At 37.7% G+C, this 20,001-nt stretch overlaps 1 protein-coding gene across 7 annotated transcripts in view; it reads left to right on the forward strand.

The window, feature by feature from the left end:
• Nucleotides 1-20,001, forward strand: part of si:ch211-196i2.1 (collagen alpha-1(I) chain) — a 104,512-nt gene that overhangs the window by 66,478 nt on the left and 18,033 nt on the right. For all 7 annotated transcript variants that reach the window (XM_037116558.1, XM_037116559.1, XM_037116562.1 and 4 more), the window contains 29 exons: nucleotides 633-686; nucleotides 855-899; nucleotides 1,532-1,585; nucleotides 1,984-2,028; nucleotides 2,113-2,166; nucleotides 2,928-2,972; nucleotides 3,079-3,132; nucleotides 3,251-3,295; nucleotides 4,086-4,139; nucleotides 4,677-4,721; nucleotides 4,807-4,860; nucleotides 5,371-5,478; nucleotides 5,970-6,023; nucleotides 7,240-7,293; nucleotides 7,503-7,547; nucleotides 7,934-7,987; nucleotides 9,842-9,886; nucleotides 12,424-12,477; nucleotides 12,937-12,990; nucleotides 13,111-13,164; nucleotides 14,336-14,389; nucleotides 14,686-14,739; nucleotides 16,326-16,370; nucleotides 16,693-16,737; nucleotides 17,404-17,511; nucleotides 17,725-17,778; nucleotides 17,893-17,946; nucleotides 18,899-18,952; nucleotides 19,212-19,319. In XM_037116558.1, the coding sequence (XP_036972453.1) occupies nucleotides 633-686; nucleotides 855-899; nucleotides 1,532-1,585; nucleotides 1,984-2,028; nucleotides 2,113-2,166; nucleotides 2,928-2,972; nucleotides 3,079-3,132; nucleotides 3,251-3,295; nucleotides 4,086-4,139; nucleotides 4,677-4,721; nucleotides 4,807-4,860; nucleotides 5,371-5,478; nucleotides 5,970-6,023; nucleotides 7,240-7,293; nucleotides 7,503-7,547; nucleotides 7,934-7,987; nucleotides 9,842-9,886; nucleotides 12,424-12,477; nucleotides 12,937-12,990; nucleotides 13,111-13,164; nucleotides 14,336-14,389; nucleotides 14,686-14,739; nucleotides 16,326-16,370; nucleotides 16,693-16,737; nucleotides 17,404-17,511; nucleotides 17,725-17,778; nucleotides 17,893-17,946; nucleotides 18,899-18,952; nucleotides 19,212-19,319 (1,647 nt within the window). The remainder of the gene's footprint in view (nucleotides 1-632; nucleotides 687-854; nucleotides 900-1,531; nucleotides 1,586-1,983; nucleotides 2,029-2,112; nucleotides 2,167-2,927; nucleotides 2,973-3,078; nucleotides 3,133-3,250; nucleotides 3,296-4,085; nucleotides 4,140-4,676; nucleotides 4,722-4,806; nucleotides 4,861-5,370; nucleotides 5,479-5,969; nucleotides 6,024-7,239; nucleotides 7,294-7,502; nucleotides 7,548-7,933; nucleotides 7,988-9,841; nucleotides 9,887-12,423; nucleotides 12,478-12,936; nucleotides 12,991-13,110; nucleotides 13,165-14,335; nucleotides 14,390-14,685; nucleotides 14,740-16,325; nucleotides 16,371-16,692; nucleotides 16,738-17,403; nucleotides 17,512-17,724; nucleotides 17,779-17,892; nucleotides 17,947-18,898; nucleotides 18,953-19,211; nucleotides 19,320-20,001) is intronic.

Below are 20,001 nucleotides of genomic sequence, written 5' to 3' on the forward strand. Positions count from 1 at the left end.
TTAAGCAGATGTCAAGTATGGTCAAAAGAAAAGCAGCTATACAGTTTACTGTTTACCTAAATAAAATAGTGTAGTCAGATTATTTGATGTTAATCAGGATCTAATTAGAGAAAATGGAAAATTACTTTGGTCGGCACCAAAATTGTATAGATGTTTGTTTTCCATCACATTAAGGTCTCGTTTGTCATGGCAGAGCAGTTTTACTTTAAAAGAAATGTTACATACCTCATGGTAAATCATGCAATAACCTGTTTTTGATATGGTTGTTGATGTGGTGTGCTTGTGATCAAACAGTTGCTTATTTACACATTACAGAGCAGATAAAGAGCCACTTTAGTAATTGGAGTTCTGTTTCTGACCACCTGATGACTTTAATGCGAAGTCCCTCTTCTACATTCCCTCCTCTGTGTCCTCTGTTTTTGTTCTTCACCAAGTGGTGGAGGGAAAAGTCTGCCTGTTAAAATGCTTCTATATGTACACCAGCTAGTTGCTTACTTTTTTATTTCCGTTTATAAAGTGTTATTAACTGTTACATTTTAAGTCCATATTTGACCCTCATGTATTCAGACTAATACGAAAAATAAATTACTTTTACACTGTCGAAAATGTTTCTTTTCCCTCTGTATCACCAGGGTCTCATTGGCCTCAACGGTCCAAGAGGGGAAATTGGTGAATCTGGTGAAAAGGTACTTATTCATGCAGTTGAATTACTAATTCTTTTACATGCTTGACACACAATGTTACACAACATGATGTACAACATGGACTTCTTTAAAACACACAGCTCTTATGGCATCTTCTTTTGAGCAATTCATCAAAGAGTAATGATCTATATGAACTGTGATTTTCTTTAGGGTTCAACTGGTGTACCAGGACCACCTGGACCTGTGGGACCACCAGTGAGTGTCACATACCCTCCCCTCCCTGTTTGATTCCTTTCTGTAAATGCAACAAAACAGGAATTCCTGCAATGATTTAAATTTCATTCATAGCCTTTGGAAAGAAAGTAGGAAGTTCATAAACCAGAAGCATTTCTCCTTTATCGGTGATGTTAAGATGTTTATAGATTATCATATACAACATTTCACATACATTTACATGTACTGTTGGACAAGATGTCAGCACACAATGGTATTTGTTTAAAACAATAATTAACAGCTGTTCTCATGTAATACATCTCTTACACATCCAACTGGTGTAAAATGAGAGGAACAAAACAAACAATCAGCTTTTGTCAAAGAAAGACATGCGCTTCTGAATCCTTTTTAATCCCTAATCCAGTTCCTCTTTGAACTTTGAGTTCCAAGTAGCAAGGCACTGACTCCCACTTTCTCTTTGCTCTATTCTCGGGTTTACTTTTATTCCACTTGGCATGAAATCAGAATCTCTGTCTCATGGTATTAGTACAGGCACTCTGACCAATAGGAAGTAATCTGTTTGATTAATCCTCCCTTTGAATACAATGTTTTCTGTGTATTTTAGTGATGTATTGTTATTGAGTTGACATTGAATACCTAAATCTTGTTTGCAGGGGCCTCAGGGTATCCGAGGTGGCCCTGGGCCAGAGGGGCCCTGTGGGGCTGATGTGAGTGATGCCGTTGCTCTCAAGCTTGTTGTGTAGTTCTGTCTTTTTATCATGTTACTGTTTTGTATTGCTTCACTAATTCACCATATTGTTATTTAATTATTTTTAACCAAAACTTTTAATTCAGTCATGAGAAGTGCCATATGTCCGAATGTTCACAATGCAAGCTTCTTCATTTTGTTTTGAAGCCCAGTTTAAAGAAGAATATTTGACACCACAATGTCTTTAACAAGTGCCCTAATTATGTCTAAATTAGGAGTGAGTGATTAATGGTGTTTTTTTTGGTGAATATTCTCTTTATAGTTATCATATACTTGCATTCATTATGAGAGACTCTGAACTAATGGACAATGTGGAGGATAATGTATGATTTATGCTGTTATGAACCTTGTTTTCAGGGGGACAGTGGACTGGATGGCCCTTCAGGTCTATCAGGGCCGATGGTAAGCAGACAAGTAACATGACAAAATTATTGTCTGTGTCATGAGCACATGTATCATATTTGTTTTTATGTGTGTGTGTCACAGGGTCCTCCAGGTTTTACTGGACAAGTTGGTGCTCAGGGAGCCAATGGCTCAAGGGTAGGATTGCCACTACAAGTATTCATTATAATTCAGTAATATTGAAGTTTAAGGTGGTTTCCCTCAAGGGCTGCAACTCGGGATTTCTTTCATTGTTCAGTTAATTGATTATTTATCAGACTGTTAAATGAAAAATAGTGATAAATATCCTCAATTTGGGGTGGCTGTAGCTCAGCGGGTAGAGCAGGTCGACTAGTGATCGGAAGGTCACTGGTTCAAATCCCAGCTCCGGGGAGGGCTGAGCTGCATGTCGAAGTGTCCGAAGCGTCTCGAAGCGAGATACTGAATCCCACATTGCTCATCAGTGAGGGCCCTGCGATGAGCTGGCGACTTATCCAGGGAGTACCCTGCCCTCGCCCTGAGACGAGGCTGGGATTGGCTCCAGCAGCAACACCCCGCGAGCCCATGGAAAGGGATAAGCAGTTCTGACAATGACATGACATGACATCCTCAAATTGCTTATTTTGTCAAAGCAACAGTCCAAAACCCCAAATATACTGTGATATAAAACAACGAAAGCATCAAATTCTCAGATTTCACAGTCTGGACAGAATGTTTGGCATTTTGGCTTCTTAATGAAATGATTGATATATAATAGAAATCATCAGAAGAATAGAAAAATGAAAAATGTAAAATAAAAAATGAAGCACCTACAATGTTTTAAACTGAATTTATTCTTCATGTTTGGAAACTTTCAAAGAGGTCAGACTCATTTTGCAGGTTACTTCCTCTGTTTATTGATCGTTTATTGTTTCTGTCAGGGAGACATGGGACCTGCTGGCAGTGTCGGCCCCATAGGCCCACAGGTATACATTTTGTTAGGTTATGTATGCTGCAGTTTTTCAACTTGCTGGAAATGTTTAGACACTGTGTTTTGTTTGAAATATGTTATCTTCCTTTTTTTTCAAACAGGGGCCTCCAGGTTTAGATGGACAGATGGGACCTCCAGGACTCAGAGGACCTCAAGTAAGTAGAGTTCAAGGCAAGACTGTTAATGGAGGCTTTGACTTGTTGGAGTTTTGCCTCATATACTTGGCATCCAGCAAAGCGCAGAAGGTTAAATTGAACTTGCACACCTTCACAGGGACATCCAGGACTGATGGGTGTTCCTGGACCTAAAGGGGATCCTGTAAGTTAATTCCTAGAAAGTTTATATTCTGTCACTTTTTTCTTTTGTTTTCTGAACCTCAAAAACATGCACTGGAGATCTCATTATTTTAGATTTAGTAGCAATGATACTGATACTTTGAAGATTTAGAGGAGTGGTTTAGATTAATAGAATAGAGCCAGTGAATCAGACAATAAAACAAATGTCGAACAGATTTTACTCACGGGATAAGTCAGATGCAGAAATCCAAAAGTGTCTTTCTCTGCCATATTATGCCAGTTTACAGAAGATGTAAGTAGCTGTGATGAGAATCAGTATATTGGTGCTTTACATTTGAGGCACAGCCCCATCCATTACTGAGGGAGAAATTAATGTCATATAGAGACAATTTGCAAACAAAATGTGCATTTGTGCAAGCAACTGCTGCAATTAGCAAAACATTTTTTGACAACCACAAAAAAGTTAGCTTTTTCACAGGTGAAGTAACCCGCTAAGCCACTCTAGCTAAAAGGTCAATATCATTTGGAGAGCCTTGTTTCTTTTATGCTGTGCAAACAAACTTTTACTCATCCTAATATCTGATTTTCATTGCGGCTCATTCATTGCCAATTCCCTCAAAGTTATAAAAGATTGGTAACAATAAAGATGGAGAAATTTCATTCTGCTTCTGAAACAGAAACATTTTATCGTTTGTTCCTTCTGCCAATAAGGTTAATGTGAAGGCAGCGTGAAGTGTATGTCTGAGAGAACAGATATCACAATATCTTATCATTGTTTTCCTTCTGTGTTGTTTCTTCTGCTTTAATGTCAGGGGCCTGTGGGGCCAATGGGTGCCCGGGGGGATCCCGGCTTTGAGGGGCCCATGGTGAGTTGCACTTGAACATTATCTCAGGGGTATTACGTCATTAGATACACATTTAGATATGTAGGTTAACACATTGTATAAACAGACGAGTGTGAGAGCAGTTTTCCCGCAGGGTTCGTGAAACATACAATGACTTTTGCAGTATATATCTTTGTGTTCACACTGACAGACTGGAAATATTGGTTAACTGATGCTGAAAAGCACTCTGAAGGCATCCTGCGGACTCACAGTGCCATCTACTGGTTGTAGTATGTCTGTGGATCATGAGATGATGCTGTGATATCACTGTCATTCTTGTGTATGCTTTGTACGCTTCTCTGCGTGACTTGTTTCACAAATGTAGGCTTTATTCCCTTAGAAGTCCTACAAATAACATGTTTTCTGACCTTTTGTCTTCTATTTATCTTTTAAATTATTCTAATACGGAATGAGATTTCACTTGTATGTACCTGATGATAATTGGCATCTTAAAGTATATTATTCATATTATCATATTGGTCCTTTATCCATCATCATCCTTTTTGAAATTATTCATAGGGTGAACCAGGGGAACGAGGGCCCATGGGTTTTCCCGGGGGAACGGTATGTGCTCATGATGCATTTACAAACATCTTTACAGCAAAACATTATTGGCTGAGCCTCCCATTGACTATTTGATTCTTCACAGGGTAACAGGGGACCATATGGGGACAAAGGAGATCCAGGACCTAAAGGCGACAGAGTAAAAAACAGCTTGTTTTTGTTTCATAACACTATAAAATTAGATTGTTAAATGTTATAGAGCTGTTTTAAAGAAATAATTCAACATTTTTAGAAATATACTATTTTGCTTGCTAATTCGGTCGAGAATGCTATCACTAGTCTATGTTGGTATGTGGAAATACTGTGAGAAGGTAAAGCCTAATTCTCCTGTCAGTGACCCTGAACAAAGTGATGGCTGAGAGCCAGATGCAGAGATTTAATTTCACCCTACCTTTAACTGTGTAAGATTGTGTATGGGACAACAATCCTGACTTTTTTAGAGAAAGGAAAATGAGCTGGTCATCAGAAGTAGTTCTTGAATGAGGTAGTGTGGTTTTTGCCTTGCAGTGACAATAGGACTCAAAGAGCAAATAGGCATAAACTCAAAAATGCAAAAATATCCCATCAACATCTCATGTACTCTACATTTCAGAAAGGTGTCTGTGCCTTTTTTTAAAGAGTAAATGTTTCTTTCTATTTTTTCTTTCAGGGTATTGAAGGGGCAGCAGGTATTAGGGGTCCTCAGGGAGAAAGAGGCCCTATCGGCTTCCCAGGTTTCCCAGGCACCAAGGGCCAGCCGGGCCCCACAGGCCCAGAGGTAAAGTGTATGGCAAACTATTGTCTTTCTGTAACATTATTCTACAATGGTAGCTGTGTACAGTGGATGAATGAACTTGCACACTCAGTCAATTATTTGTTTTACCGTCAACAGCAAGAGGGTTGATCTTAAAAGTGAAAGTTTAAAAAATTGTCATAAATAGTCATCTCTTCCAAGAAAATTTTATTTTTTATTGTTCTGAAAGAAACAACAGTTGATTTTTTTTATACTAAATTAAACCACTATCTAAACAGTGTGGCTATAACTTGTTTCAAGATAATATGCTTCTTGATAGAATTTAGAATTTTTTGACAAGTTATTTACATGGGCAACAAGCAAAACAAACTCCCTTTCAAGATAACTAACCTACAATGTAGTATAGTATTTGCAGCATATTATTGTATCACATGCTCTTTTAACCAGACGACTGAAGCTGCCTGGTGAAGGTGAAAAGGAGATTAGCTTGACTGATTTTATGTTTCTTCGTTCAGGGCACAAATGGAGAAACAGGCCCTCAGGGAAAAAAGGGTGGCCGTGGGTTGAAGGTCAGTGATGATTTGTGTGCCTTAACGTATAGTAATGTCAGATGACTTCATATGTTGATCCACATGATCACATTTAACTGTGAAACATTAGAGCTTCTAGAGGCCTCGTGCATGTACGTTTAACAATCAGATATTGTGAAAGACTGCAATAACATGAATTTAACATATGCCTAACTGTATGGCCATAGTCATTCCACTTGAGCATTTTGAGTTTTAAATCAGAAAAGCAAAATGTAATACAGCCCCACATTTTAACTGGAGTAAATCATCACAGCTGCAGTCGCTTTCAGCCCTCTACTAAAGCTTTAATCAGTTTTTAAAGAATACATCTTTGGTCTGTCTTTCAGACTCAAGGTCAACTACCAGGGACATTAAATGATTAAACTAATCTCTGTCATATTCATTTCATATAAAGTTAACAGGGGTATAAAATGAAAATAAAGTTGTGTTATTTAAATACAGGAGACAAATCACTCAAGACTAATTTTACTAAACCATCAATAGCAGCTAAATTGGATAGCATAATAACAGCATTAAATAACAATTCCCCTCTCCTTCCATGACCTTGAAATGGTTATCCCTCTGCAGTAATTTAGCATCTCTCCATCTCTTAAATGCACCTCAGGAGACAAGGTGGCTATTGGAGGAGCTTAGAGTATGAAAACACAAGTGCAGAAGATTTTTTAAAACGCCCTTTTGTTCATATGTATTTTTTGGTTGGTCATCTGATCTGACAGGAGAGTAAACACAACGCACTTTCAAACATTTGCTCTCAACCTGGGGGTCAAGCAGTAGGACATAAGTTACTGAATTGTCCCCACCTAACTACCTTACATCTCTCTCACACATCCTTGCTGAGAGGAGCTGAGACGCAAGGAAGAGGGAAGGGAAGCATGATAAAAAGCACCTAGAGTCTCCACTGTTTTCTACTCTTCTACTTACATCCTTATTGCAGCCTCACTGCACTGTGCACACTTTTTACTGAGTCTTACTGAGACACCTACTGGTAAGGCAGCATAGTGTGGGTAAAATATGTTTTTGGCCATGGTGACTATAATGATGATGACAAGTGTTTTGTACTAATAAATATTAACATTTTTGACCTGCAGTCACATTGATATATGTAGATCACACATCACACAGTTTAGTCACACTTAATTTCTGCATTGAATATCAATGCTCAGCCTCAGACACTAACATTTGAACTTCCATGAAGGGGAACAGGGGACCAGATGGACGAAATGGCAAACCAGGACCCAGAGGGAACAAGGTATTCATACTAAAAACAAGATGAAGTTGAATTTAAACAAAATTGAAAATTTAACAGAATTAGCATGATAATTTGTATTGGTTATCATCTATCAATTTTCATTTTCCTGACAAATGTTTTGACTCCGGGTTACCTGTTGTGTTCATTGCTTTGTATTCAGCTATTAGCTTCTTGGTACTGATGTCGTCTTGTTCTTGACTTTGCTCCAGGGTCGGACTGGAGAGAGGGGACACACTGGCCAGCCGGGCCCATTGGTAAAATTAAAGCCTGTTAGACATGATTAAAAATGTAGTCAAGCTTGAATTCCTTTTAGCTCTTCTTCAAAAATGCAGGTCTTCAAACATTATGTAGCTAAATTGGTATGCAGTTTGAATGTTTGACTTATTTTAACATTTGAATACTTACACTATGTTATATTTTATTGTACTAGCTTCTTTTGGATATCACTAGCTGCAAATTTCTGTTCTAGAATAGCTTTAAGTCTCTGTATTAATGATATATTTTAAATACTATATGTACTTATGTGTCATATTGACTGGCGGAGAGAAAACACAAAAGTAATGTTTACATTTTTACACTAAGGAAGCGTTTTGCTGGATGAACAGTTTGCAATTGTGTGTTTTTGGTTGATCCCTCACAGGGTTTGCTGGGGCCTCCTGGACCAGAGGGAGCAGAAGGAAAGCCTGGTACACAGGTTCCCATTCTCTATCATATTTTAATTCCATCACCTGTACATGGTCTGTTTGTGTCTTTGTGTCATCTGCGCCCTGTCTTAATAAGTCTGTGAATTTTCTTTTGTAACTATATGAACTTATTTCACACACGTCATTACCATCTTGTTTTAGCCCCAATTTGAGTAAAACTGGGGGTGAAACACCTCACTTGCTTCTCTTTAAAATGCTTCTCTGAATACAGGAATACAAAGTTACTCATACAATATGTACAGATTGTTGGTTCAGACAGCAGGAGGCAGTCTTTGTGCAGTATAGTAGCACTGTTCAGAGCTGTAAGTGGAACAGACCTCATGCTGGATCCCTGTTTCATGTATTCATCACTGTTTTTTAATACAATATTTAAACAGACAAAAATGATACAGGATTTGTTTGATACTAATCAATGGATACATTGTACAAAGTTGCCATCTTCATCTCAACAATTTGTCAAACAGGAAATTGATTGTAGAGATAAAGATAATCTGTTGATAATATAAGACATATACAAGAAAAATGCTGATATTTGCTGGTTCTGTCTTCTCATAAGGTGGCAACATGCTACTCTTCTTTGTATCATATTGCTTTGGTTGGAAAAAAACACTTTTGTTTTGAAGATATATCCTGTGCCACAAGGCATTAGCAATGGGCAATTTTCTGTAGTTAATCAATTAATTATGAAGATAATCAACAATTATTTGATAATGTACATGTGATTTGCAAATTGGGGTTACTTGGTTTTCAGTCAACACTACAGCTTCACTTGTATCTAGACAGTGTCTTGATTTTAAGAAACTGTGTTGAAACAAATAGAGACAAAAAAATCATAAAAGTAATTTCACATTCTGGGAAATATCCTTGATGTCTGTATTAGTTGAGGTGATTAAAACTACTCTCTGTCAGGTAAATATTAAGTCATAGCCAGAGGACAGTTATTTTAGCATAGTTTAGCATAATAAATGGGCACAACGGGAAGCAGCTTGCCTGGCTCTGGCCAGAAGTAATGAATCCTCCCTCGGGCATCTTAGGCTCACTGACTGATATACTTAAATGTGTTAAATCCATGTTTCCACTGGAGTCTAGTATTCGTCCCCAGGTCACCACATCAAGAAATAGTCCGGCAAATAAATCCCCAACTGATTTTAAGCTTCTGACAGAGTCTCCCTCTTGCATCCAGTATGTACACCACAGTACTCATTTATTCCTTCTTGTTACTTTACTGCTGCACAGCTCTTTGTACCTGATAGTATGAATACAGCAAAGTGAAATTGAGAAGACAGCAGCAGAACAACAGCATACTGCCAGCAGTGTGGTGGGGTATCACCTCAGACTGGAGATTAGCATTCTAAAAATGATGTGGCTGAAAATCTAAGTGGCTGTCATTTCCTTAACTCATATATATATATATATATATATATATATATATATATATATATATATATATATATATATATATATATATATATATATATATATATATATATATATATATATATATATATATATATATATATTTAAAGAACCCTATATATGTGTGTGTGTGTGTTATCATATTGCAATGATTTTAATAATGTTGCATATATTATAACATTTATAGGCACCGTTGTCTTCTGAATCTTGGAAAGAAAGCAAAAGTAAAGCAAAGCAGCGTAGCATATTTGCCAAAATGTCAAACTACAGCTCTGAGATTAAATTACTTGATAAATTGAAGATTCATCTTATGAGTTTATAATGGAATTCATTAACATGATGATATTTACTATTTGCACTCTAAATGACCTCTGCTGTTGAGAGAAATTGCATTGTCTGTTGTTTTTTTTTGTCTCTCTGTGTTTCAGGGTCCCTCAGGTGCAGCTGGCTGTGCTGGCAATAAAGGACTGACGGTAAGACCTCAATGCTCAGCTCATGACATCATCACTCCAGCCAGGCTTTTTTGGCTCTTTGCCACAGCTGCAGGGTTCAGCAGAGTAGAAACACATTATTACTATTTTACAAGAGCCCTGAATTAAATGTGTGGTATTGATTCATGAGCAAGTAAACAATACAGTCACTGCCAAAAGTTTTACTGTAACAGGATTGAACAGAACCTGCTACCAGCCAGTTAAAGAGGTGTGCTCACTGAAAGTGGTTGGGGCTTATCAGAGTTTATGTAAGCACATATGTGTAGGTATCACACACTTACACAGTTAGACAGAGACACTTTAACTATTCATGGACACAAAGAGAAAGTTCACCCCAAAGTCAAAATCATATATTTTTCCTCTTACCTGTGTCAGACTTGGGACAAAAGAGAGGACTCAGATGCAGATTGACAGAAGTAAAATCAAGTTTTATTTTTCTGATTCGCGACTCTTCAGATGAGATGATAAATGAAAAACTATGAAACTCTATGGGGACAGACAAGACGAACAAACACAAAACACACAAAAACGTAAGACGCGCCCGAAGGAGGAAAACCTACACTATTCTTAATAACTGAAATATGAAATTTACAAAAGAAAAGTCACTCCGCAGAGGATGGCACAAGGCTATGAAAAATATACTATTCTATCAATATCAAAATTACAACAAAAGGCGCTGCCGAGGGAGGAAAAGAAACAACTAAGAAACAGGCTAAACTGAATCTCAAAATCCTAACCAGAAAATTTATAAAATCAAAATCACTCTCTCAAGAGGACAAATACAGAAAAACAAAACAAGACAATACTTAACAAGACAAGAATTCAGGACTGTGAGACAAGGCTTTGGTACACAACGAAATACTTAGGCGATGCAGACAGGGGAAGACAAAGACTTTATACACATGAGGGAGGGAGACACAGGTGCAAACAATCAGGGATTAGGGATGACGTCAGACCAGGAACACAGGAGGAAGGGCACGTGATCTGAAATGAGAGGGAAGTTACTTTCAAAATAAAACATGAATCCGCAAGACAGATCCCAAAGACAAGACAACCTCACCGCGATGTGACAACCCATCTTGATTGTTTTGGTGTGATTTGCATAGTTTGTTGATACTGGCTATAAAAATGTCTGCTTCATCAAATACTCTCTCCAGCAATCATGATCTGGTTACTCAAGATAATCCACAGACTTTGTTGTGAGCAGTTCTGTTGAGAAACTATTTTCTTTCCATATGACCGTGCAGAAGGAAGTAAGCATCTACTCACGGACAAGAGGCTAACTAACTAAGCTTGTTAATATTACACCTCAGCCGAGGAGAATACAATTAGTTTTTACATCCTACAGCATTCACACTTCCTTCTGTTTAATGATAGAGTGTGGTTGTTTAAAAAAGATATATATTGTTCTTAAATGAAACCAACAAGGTTTGTGGATTTTCTTGAGTGTCACATTTTAGTGCGACCAGCAGACTGCAGTCAACTTCCATTATATTCAAGAGAAGGCAGGCATGTCTCTGCCTGAAATCTCCAAAAGAGGAGAAAATATGTCATCTTGATTTAGGGGGGAACTTTACCTTTAACATTTCAGAACTGTGTGGTTGTTGACATTGCCATTCCAAAACCATGGGCATTAATCTGCCACTATACAGCCTTTGTTCCCTTTCTGGGAAGACTTACTGCCATATTTTGGCACCTGACTGCAATGTCTGTGCTCCACTTCAGACTACAGAGCATTAGTGAGGTCAGCCCTGTCTCACAGTTGGTGTTCCGGTTCATCCCAAATTTGTTGGATGGGGTTGAGTTCGGGGCTCTGTGCAGGCCAGTTCACCAAGTTGGGAAGACCATATTTTTATGGACCTTGCTTTTTGCATGGCAGTATTAATGTTTAAACAGAAAGGACCTTCTGCAAACTGTTGCTACACTCTTGGAAAAAATGCTATTGTCTAAAATTACATTGTATGCTGTTGTATTAAAATGTGCCTTTAATAAAAGTAAGTGGTCCAAACATCCAGCCCCAGACAGATATTTTGCCAACACTGTATCTGCTATGACATGAAAATCATTAACATCTTGAGAAAACTGTTTTTAACTTCACATGCCCTGCTGCTGAGTAAAATGTTTTATATCTTTAATTTTAACACAGTAACAGCCAGCACATTACTAACTGCTCAAGTTAGCAGAGACACATGTATTATGTTAAAGATTCTTCAAAATCTTAATCACCAATAAAAAAGATTATAGATGAAATTGCCAAGAAACAATGAAATGGCAGATTAAGCAACTCTCAGTAAAATACTGAATCAACTCATTTAAACCAATTATTGAATGGCTCAGTGAATGTCTGTTAAAGGTCTGATAGAAATAGAAATAATGGAAGTTGTGTTTTTTTTTTTTTATCCCATTTGCACTTGACCAATTTTTGGTCAGCAACTTTCTTAGTGTTTTCTCTCATCCTGTCCTGTTTGACTTCTTGTGGCATTTCCTTGAATCTTTTCTTACTTTTGCAACTTTTCCAGGGTTTTCAAGGAATTACTGGAGACAGAGGAGCAGATGGCCCTCCAGGTTCTCCGGTATGCTTTTGTTTTGGTTCTGTAGTTCTTTCATCTGGAAGACAGAAACTATAAGAGACAAGGCAGCCAGGCAGGACGTGTGTTTCAGATGAACTTATCCTTTGAAACACATAGCTTGAGAAAAAGCTGCTAGTTTGGTTGTAAATCGGTTTTCTTTCAAACTGGGTTTTGTCCAGAGCTGACAAACTCAATTGAGCTAAAGTTGTAGAGTTATAAATATACATATATATATAAATATAACAACATTTATAAATGTACATTTAACATCCATTGAGAATTTAAAATATAATTAGCTGATTTTTTTTTTTTTTTCAAGTATCCTTGATCAGCAACATCCTTGTTTTCACTGTCAGTGTTGCCAATAGGGTCATGACGATCTGAGTGATGTAATGTAGTAGTGCAAAGGTCAATGACTGATATCAACTGGTATTTATGACCTTTGGTACTTTAATCCAACAGGCGCCACCGGGGAAACCTGGACCTCCAGGAATACCAGGACCCCTAGGAGACAGGGTGAGTCCATAGGCACAGAGCTGTAATGACCTCTGTTACATCAGCACACAGATATTGGTTGTAAGCGTGTATTCTGTCATTATGTGTCACGTAGATGTGTTTGTGGATGTGTTTACTCAGGGATTCATGGGGAAGCAAGGCATGGAGGGACCCCAGGGCCCAGTAGGCATGTATGTAAGTGATCTTCAGCAGGGCACCTGTACTACCTTTTTCACAGCATATACACATCATGTATGCAGTATATAAAGTGAACAGTATACTACACATTACACATTAGGACACCTTTAAGACCGCACAGCTTCTTATCTGTTTCATGTACATGTTAATCAGTTGACATATATATAGAATAGAATTATTTTAATGATCACAGACTGGGAATTTATTTAATGATTAGATGGTGACGATGTTAATGTAACTAATCCAGAAACTTTTAACACGAAACTGATACAGTAGGGCTGTTTTTGCAAAACATCTCAATTGTTATATGTCTGTTCGGTTAGAAATCAATTTAATATTTTTGGAATAAGAGTTTTTCTTTTTTCTTTTTTTTTTTTCAGAATTAACATGTCAGAATAGGTTCAGATTAGGGCTGCACAATATTGGAAAAACTAACTGCGATTATTTTAACCCTGTGATATATATTACAATATGAAAAAATACATGAATTTTCATAAGATGACCTGAATAGCACATTATGTTATGCTTATGTGTGAGTTTGACAGCGAGTACTTTGTGTTAATTTGTGTTACCTGTGCATGGATTTATTTGCAGCCAGATAACTGTCCTGTACCTTAGCTGTTAACTAAAAAGCAACAGCACACATAACAAGGATGTGTGTGTATATGTGATTCAAATCAATCTCTCACTGAAATCAGTGTGACTGAGGATAAATTTGAATCCCAAAAGTTATCTCCAAGCTTTCTAACTGCTAGTAAACAGCTACAGATCAGAGCAGAATACAGTGTGACTTCTGGTATTTATTCCTACAGAAGGTCCAGCTCTGTACCCTGTACTGTACTCCAGCTAAGCAGCAGCTTTTCCCCTCAGCGCCGCCCAGTCCTCTCCCCACACACAACACTATGCAACGCCTTGCGACATAAGGTTTTTTACTGATGTTAATAGTGAAAATAATAATACAAATGCCACGTATTCACATAATTTGAAGTGATGAATGAAGAATTGCTTTGCATGTAATCATGCTGTGAAAATATTGCTTGGAAATCAAACTACTCCTATACAATTCAGATTTTATCTTCTAATAAACACACTAGTTAGTACACTACTCACTACTTTGTGACCATGCATAATGATTAATGCTAATCTTTGCTTTTCCTTCTATGATCAGGGTATGCAGGGGAGTGTGGGCATGCGCGGGCTTCCAGGGTTCACAGGACAAAGGGTAAGATTTTATCTCTCCCCCCTTCTTGAATTTTTAAGCCTTATAAAGCTATTTATTGACTGAAGAAAGGGACGCCCAGGGAGCTTCAAACATGTTGTACGTGAAAATAGTCAAGGCAAATATGATCTGTTAATAAAAGGAAGGAAATGTGTATTCAGACATTTTCACTGACATTTTTGACAATGTAGATCAGACTGGAAATGTATTGTACTGTTAAAATCTCTTTGTAAGCAAAAAAAAGCCTTAACTGTAATGAATAGCAACAATAATAAACTCATCTTTCTCTCCTGTACCAGGGTGAGCCAGGTTTACGAGGTTTACCCGGGCCTGTTGGGAAGCCAGGACCTGCAGTAAGTGTGTGTAGTTTATTTTGCTTTTTCTTTTCTTTGGTCTCCTGGGAACTATTACAGGATATATGAGAGCAGAAGTGAGTATTGTTCAGAGGATTTGATTAAGACAGCAGCAGTGTATGGGTCACGCCAAGGAGGATTTGGAAAATAGAAGTAAACCAGTGAAGTGTGCAGCTGGCGTGCAGGGACTGCCTGTTTATGGAGGAGATCAGGTCACAGTGATTGATTTTGTTGGGGCCACTGGTGGGAAATCTAATGGGGGACTGAGATGGCAAGTCCACCTGATAGAGGACAAATAAATTGCTCCGATCACTGCCCTCGGGCCTGTCCCCTGCAGTCCACAGTGCCAGATGACATCCTCAGTGACAAAGCAGTTTTTTTTCTACATCAGCTAGTAATTCGTATCATTAGGATTTAATCAACACTAGTACTCTCATTAATTATAATTGATTTACCTTTTAAATAGTACTAAATGTTGTTCCTGAGGCACCAATAGTAATTTTTAGAACAGCAAAGCTGCTTTTTATGTTAAACGTAAAAGATAAGAAAAAGAACATTTCTGAGTGGAAAAGCATCGGAAATGTCAGTAGATTAAATAATAGTCCTGACATCTAAATGGTGAAATTTAATAGAATGAAGAACACAGACATCAGTCAATATCAGTCATTAACACTGTCCTCTGTCCTCCCTCTTTTGCCGGAGTGATTCACTCCCTGCAGGTAGCCACTGGTATTTTACTTAGACAGCAAAGAAACCCTGCAAGTGTGGGGAAAAACATGACAACAAAGACAAAATTCAATCATAAAAAGCAACCAATCCGGAAATGAACTTTTCAATATGAACTGAAAGGTCAAACTAGTATAGTCACTTTTGGTAATGGAAGTGGGACTTTTTTCTGCAGTTGACTCCCTGTCCACAGTCGTCCCTGCAGTGTCATTGGACACACTCTTTACTCACTCACATGGTTGCCCACTGCTGTGGTGAAATCCATCAATCTGTCACAGAGTAAAAGTTAAACCCTGCTGAGAGGGTGGATTCATCTGCTGCAGAACGGCAATGAACGGAAAAGTTACATAATGTTGCTCTAACGCTAATGACTTTAAAAGGTGACAGGGATGCTCACCCTACATGTCCCTCTTCAATAATTACATTATGAAATAACAGCGATCGGACATAACCGAACTTTGCATGTGTTTGTAACAAAGTATACAGTTAAATGTAAAGTAAGAACAGATTATTGAAATGTATCTGAATAGCCTCAAACATAAAAGTACACTTTACAAAGATGCACAATGTTTTGAAGAAAAACAAAACCTTAAGAAAACAAATCTGTTCACACTGAAAAATAAGCACTTCCAGTTAAGTTACATCACAGTTATACTATTTGCCATTTTTATATGGATCAGTTGAAATTGTATTTCATTGTTTTGTTTATTTTCCCTACATATAGCTTACATTTTATGCTTCAATCAAGTGGTAAAAATTTTGAAATGTTTGAATTGTTAATCTTATTTCATCACATAGTGCCCAGACAGAGGTGTGAACTGTGAGTTTGATTAGCATGTTCTGACTTGTCTGTTTTTCAGGGTTTGCCGGGCCCCTCGGGAGAGAAGGGACCCCAGGGACCTAAGGTGAGAGAAACCTTTAACTGGAGAGTTTGTTCCCTAAATAAAAAAGTAATAAAAAATGTAATGTTCATAACATTTTGTATAGCTTTAACAGTTGGTCATGAGGGAAGGAGGTGAAAGTTCAGAGCTTTGGAAACTGCTCTAAATAGCTGTGGGAATTTACTTTTTCTGCATGGCATGACAGGAATTGCACTATGGCTGCCATATGGCATTTTGGCGATGGCTCCATCTCTGAAAAACATTCAGAGATGTTACATCATGTCTAAGCTTTCAGTTTCTTGATCCACTAGTGATTTAAAAATACAACTTTTGTTCTCTCTCACAGGGTCGGCCTGGAGATGATGGACCCAAAGGGATTCTGGGCCCACCAGTAAGTTTTAGGTTGAGAGGTTGGAGAAGGCCACAATACAGTATCAATACAATATGATTAGTTCTCAACAAATCCATCCATTTAACTGAGGGAGAATTTATTTCACACATGAAATAATCAAAACACACTGCTCCTAAATTGAATGAATAAAAGGTGATGTAACTGGTTGGTTACTGATTGTCCCCATTACACCTGCTGATAATTTATTATTATTATGAATCATCAGTTAATTAGGAAAATGTCAGCTGTCATTTTTGGACTGTAGCTTACAAATTGATGCAGACTGCTGATACACAAGAACAAATTTACCTCTGTGTGCATGTGTGTTATGTATGTGTGTGTTTTTGTGTTTGTGTGCTAATTTGCAGCTCCAAATCATTTTTCAATAGCCTCTTCAAATTTAAATGGAATGATTCAACTGAAATGAGTCCAACTTGACTGAATGTTACCAAAAAACTGTACAAAGCAAAGACAGCAAGCCAGCAACGGACTGCTGTGCAGAATGTCTTTCCAATATAATTTTGATGTAACCTTAATATAATCTCCATCAGAACATTAAGATTATATTGGTTTATATTATATTGTTTAGACACTGACATGACAGCCTGTTAATGTTAATCTCCGTTCTTAGCTTCAATCTGTCCATCTGTCTTGTGTGACTTTAAGGGCCCTCCAGGTGTCCAAGGTGTTGATGGGACAATTGGAAAACCTGGACCTAGGGGAAGTCCAGGGCCCCCAGGATCTCAGGGTCCACATGGCCCAACAGGAATCCCAGTGAGTGGGTACCTGCCATCAACAGCTGCTTTTACTTTTATATTCCAGACTTCTCTGAGTCTTGAATGATGAAAATCCATCAGTGTGTTCATTTGAACAGGCCTAGCTGAATAAATAGTTGACCCTATGTCACATAACATAAAATATAATATATAACATATAAACCAAGCACATGAAAGCAACGTTTCACCACATGTTGTTTGATGTCCTTAGGGAACACAGGGTGCTGATGGATTATTAGGAACAGCAGGAGAAAAAGGACACAAGGTAAACTAAAATGCACTTAAGAATCATGTAAAATATTTTATTATGTGTATTAGTTATGGTTCTGTAATCCTCTATTATGTTGAACTACTGAACTGACTGCATTGTAACCGCCAGGGTTTACCTGGATTGCCTGGTGATACTGGCTCGACAGGACAAAGTGGACAACAGGTTTGTTTGGTATTATAATGAAGCAAAGAAGGCAATTTTTTGCTATATCCAATTTCAAAGGCATTTTTTCCTCGCCTGTTCTACTTTTTCCTTCACTCCCTTTATTTGAAAATGTGACAATAATGGTCAGCTATTAATAGAGTGAAAATAAGTTTGGGTTTAACATGATGTTTTTTTCATAATTATTTGATTAATGGTTATCAATTACCAACACAGACTCTAGTTAACTGTTAGGTAACCTCATGTTTATGACCACCATTTTTGTAAGTGCACAGTTTGTACTTTTAATAGAGATGAGAATGAAGCAAGATGGCTCACTCCTTAGCTACTTCCGTCATCAACTCCAGAACAAGCAATGTGTTTAATTTCATTAGAGACTGGCTGCTAGATTTACCCACTCAATGTGGCATTTCACTTGCCAGGGAATATCCTTATTGTTGAGCCCTGAAAAGTTGCAAGTGCCTTACAAAACATAGAAAATACTTTAAAATAAAATATATAAACTAGATATAAATTGTGGTTTTATGTTGTTCATGTCCATATTTAGCTTAAGGTTTGGAACATTTAGCTGTGGGGATTGTAGGCTACAATGCGGCCTGTATGTGATTAGAAAGTGTGGGAAGCAGCAAAGTGACACTCAGGCATGAGTCGGGAATGACTAGTTACATCTTTCTGAGAACAAGCATTCTGAATTTTATAGACAAATATGTTGTAGGAGACTGTGCTGATACGCTTCAAAAGAAAGAAAAATGTATTGACATTTAAAAAATTAGTTATTGAAACACAGAAAAGGGAGCAACTAATTTCAGGTTAAGGTCTATAGTACCTTAACATAGATACAAAGGAAACTGACAAGTTTGGAGCATGTTTGTATTTGGATCAAACTTCAGCAGTGTGTTCCACAACAGTATTTATTATCAACTGATGATGGTCCTGTTCTTTGACTCATCAGGGCCCCCCTGGACAAACAGGAACTGAAGGCCAAACTGGACGCAAAGGAGACCAGGTCAGTAATAACAGCAGCATCATTCCTTAGTCTTTACATCAAGGTTTGTTGGTACTACAACAACTTAAGAAAACATTTCAAATCTGTTTGTTTTGTGCAACATAAGTCCAAGGGTTTTGTTTTATGTTGAGGAACTGTCTGCAGCCTTAGATGTGAGCGAATAAACCCTTTGACAGCCAGCTGTGTATTGCAATAAAAAAAGCCTACGGTCAATAACTGTATCTGATTTCCTGTCTTCTCTTGTTTTCATGTTTGACAGGGGGATATAGGGTCTTGTGGGAAAAATGGTCATTCAGGGCCTCCAGGAGAGAGAGGACTTGAGGGCCCAAAAGGCTCACAGGGACCACCTGGACCAGCGGGAGAAGAGGTAGGTGCAGTTAAGAAGATATTCACTTGAACGATTTGCAGACTTTCTCACACCTGTCCAGCTGCAATCTCATAAATGACAGAGGAGCTCCACAGGAGGTTTTTTTCCAATTGCATAAATAATTTAAGGATTTCATCATATCCCTGTTACCTCTGCCCTGGTTACACACAGTATTCTCATAAACAGATGTGCTTCTTATGTTTGTCTTATTTTGTGTTAGTACTGCCTATCATTGTCAGCGGAAAAGCATTTCAGTGTCTCTAAAAAATACGAATAAAAGGTGTTTGAAAAGCATTTAACTACTGTTAATGTTACATAAATTGCTAAAGAAAATGTCCCTCTCAATGTGGTATGTTTTAACTCAGATTGCTATGAGGGTTTTTAAATGTTGATTATATAACAACAGGCTGAGCAATGAGCTGACACGGTCTGTTATTTCTGAGATACCTTTAACTCAAATGTTTGTTCCACAGCCTGAAAATGTAACTTCAAGCATCATTGAAAAAAATCATTTATGGAGTCCAGCAGAGTGTTAATATAGTGTGTAATGCTTTTTAAAGTTCTTATTGGCATTTTTGAATGCAATTTTTCAGTTTGTCAATGAATGTAAATAGCTGTCTTAAGGACTATCAAATGTGGTGGTAGTTTCTCATCCATGCAGGCCTCAGGGTTAAACCTTTGA

Source organism: Acanthopagrus latus, chromosome 12 (assembly GCF_904848185.1).
Source record: "Acanthopagrus latus isolate v.2019 chromosome 12, fAcaLat1.1, whole genome shotgun sequence".
NCBI classification, from domain to species: Eukaryota; Metazoa; Chordata; class Actinopteri; order Spariformes; family Sparidae; genus Acanthopagrus; species Acanthopagrus latus.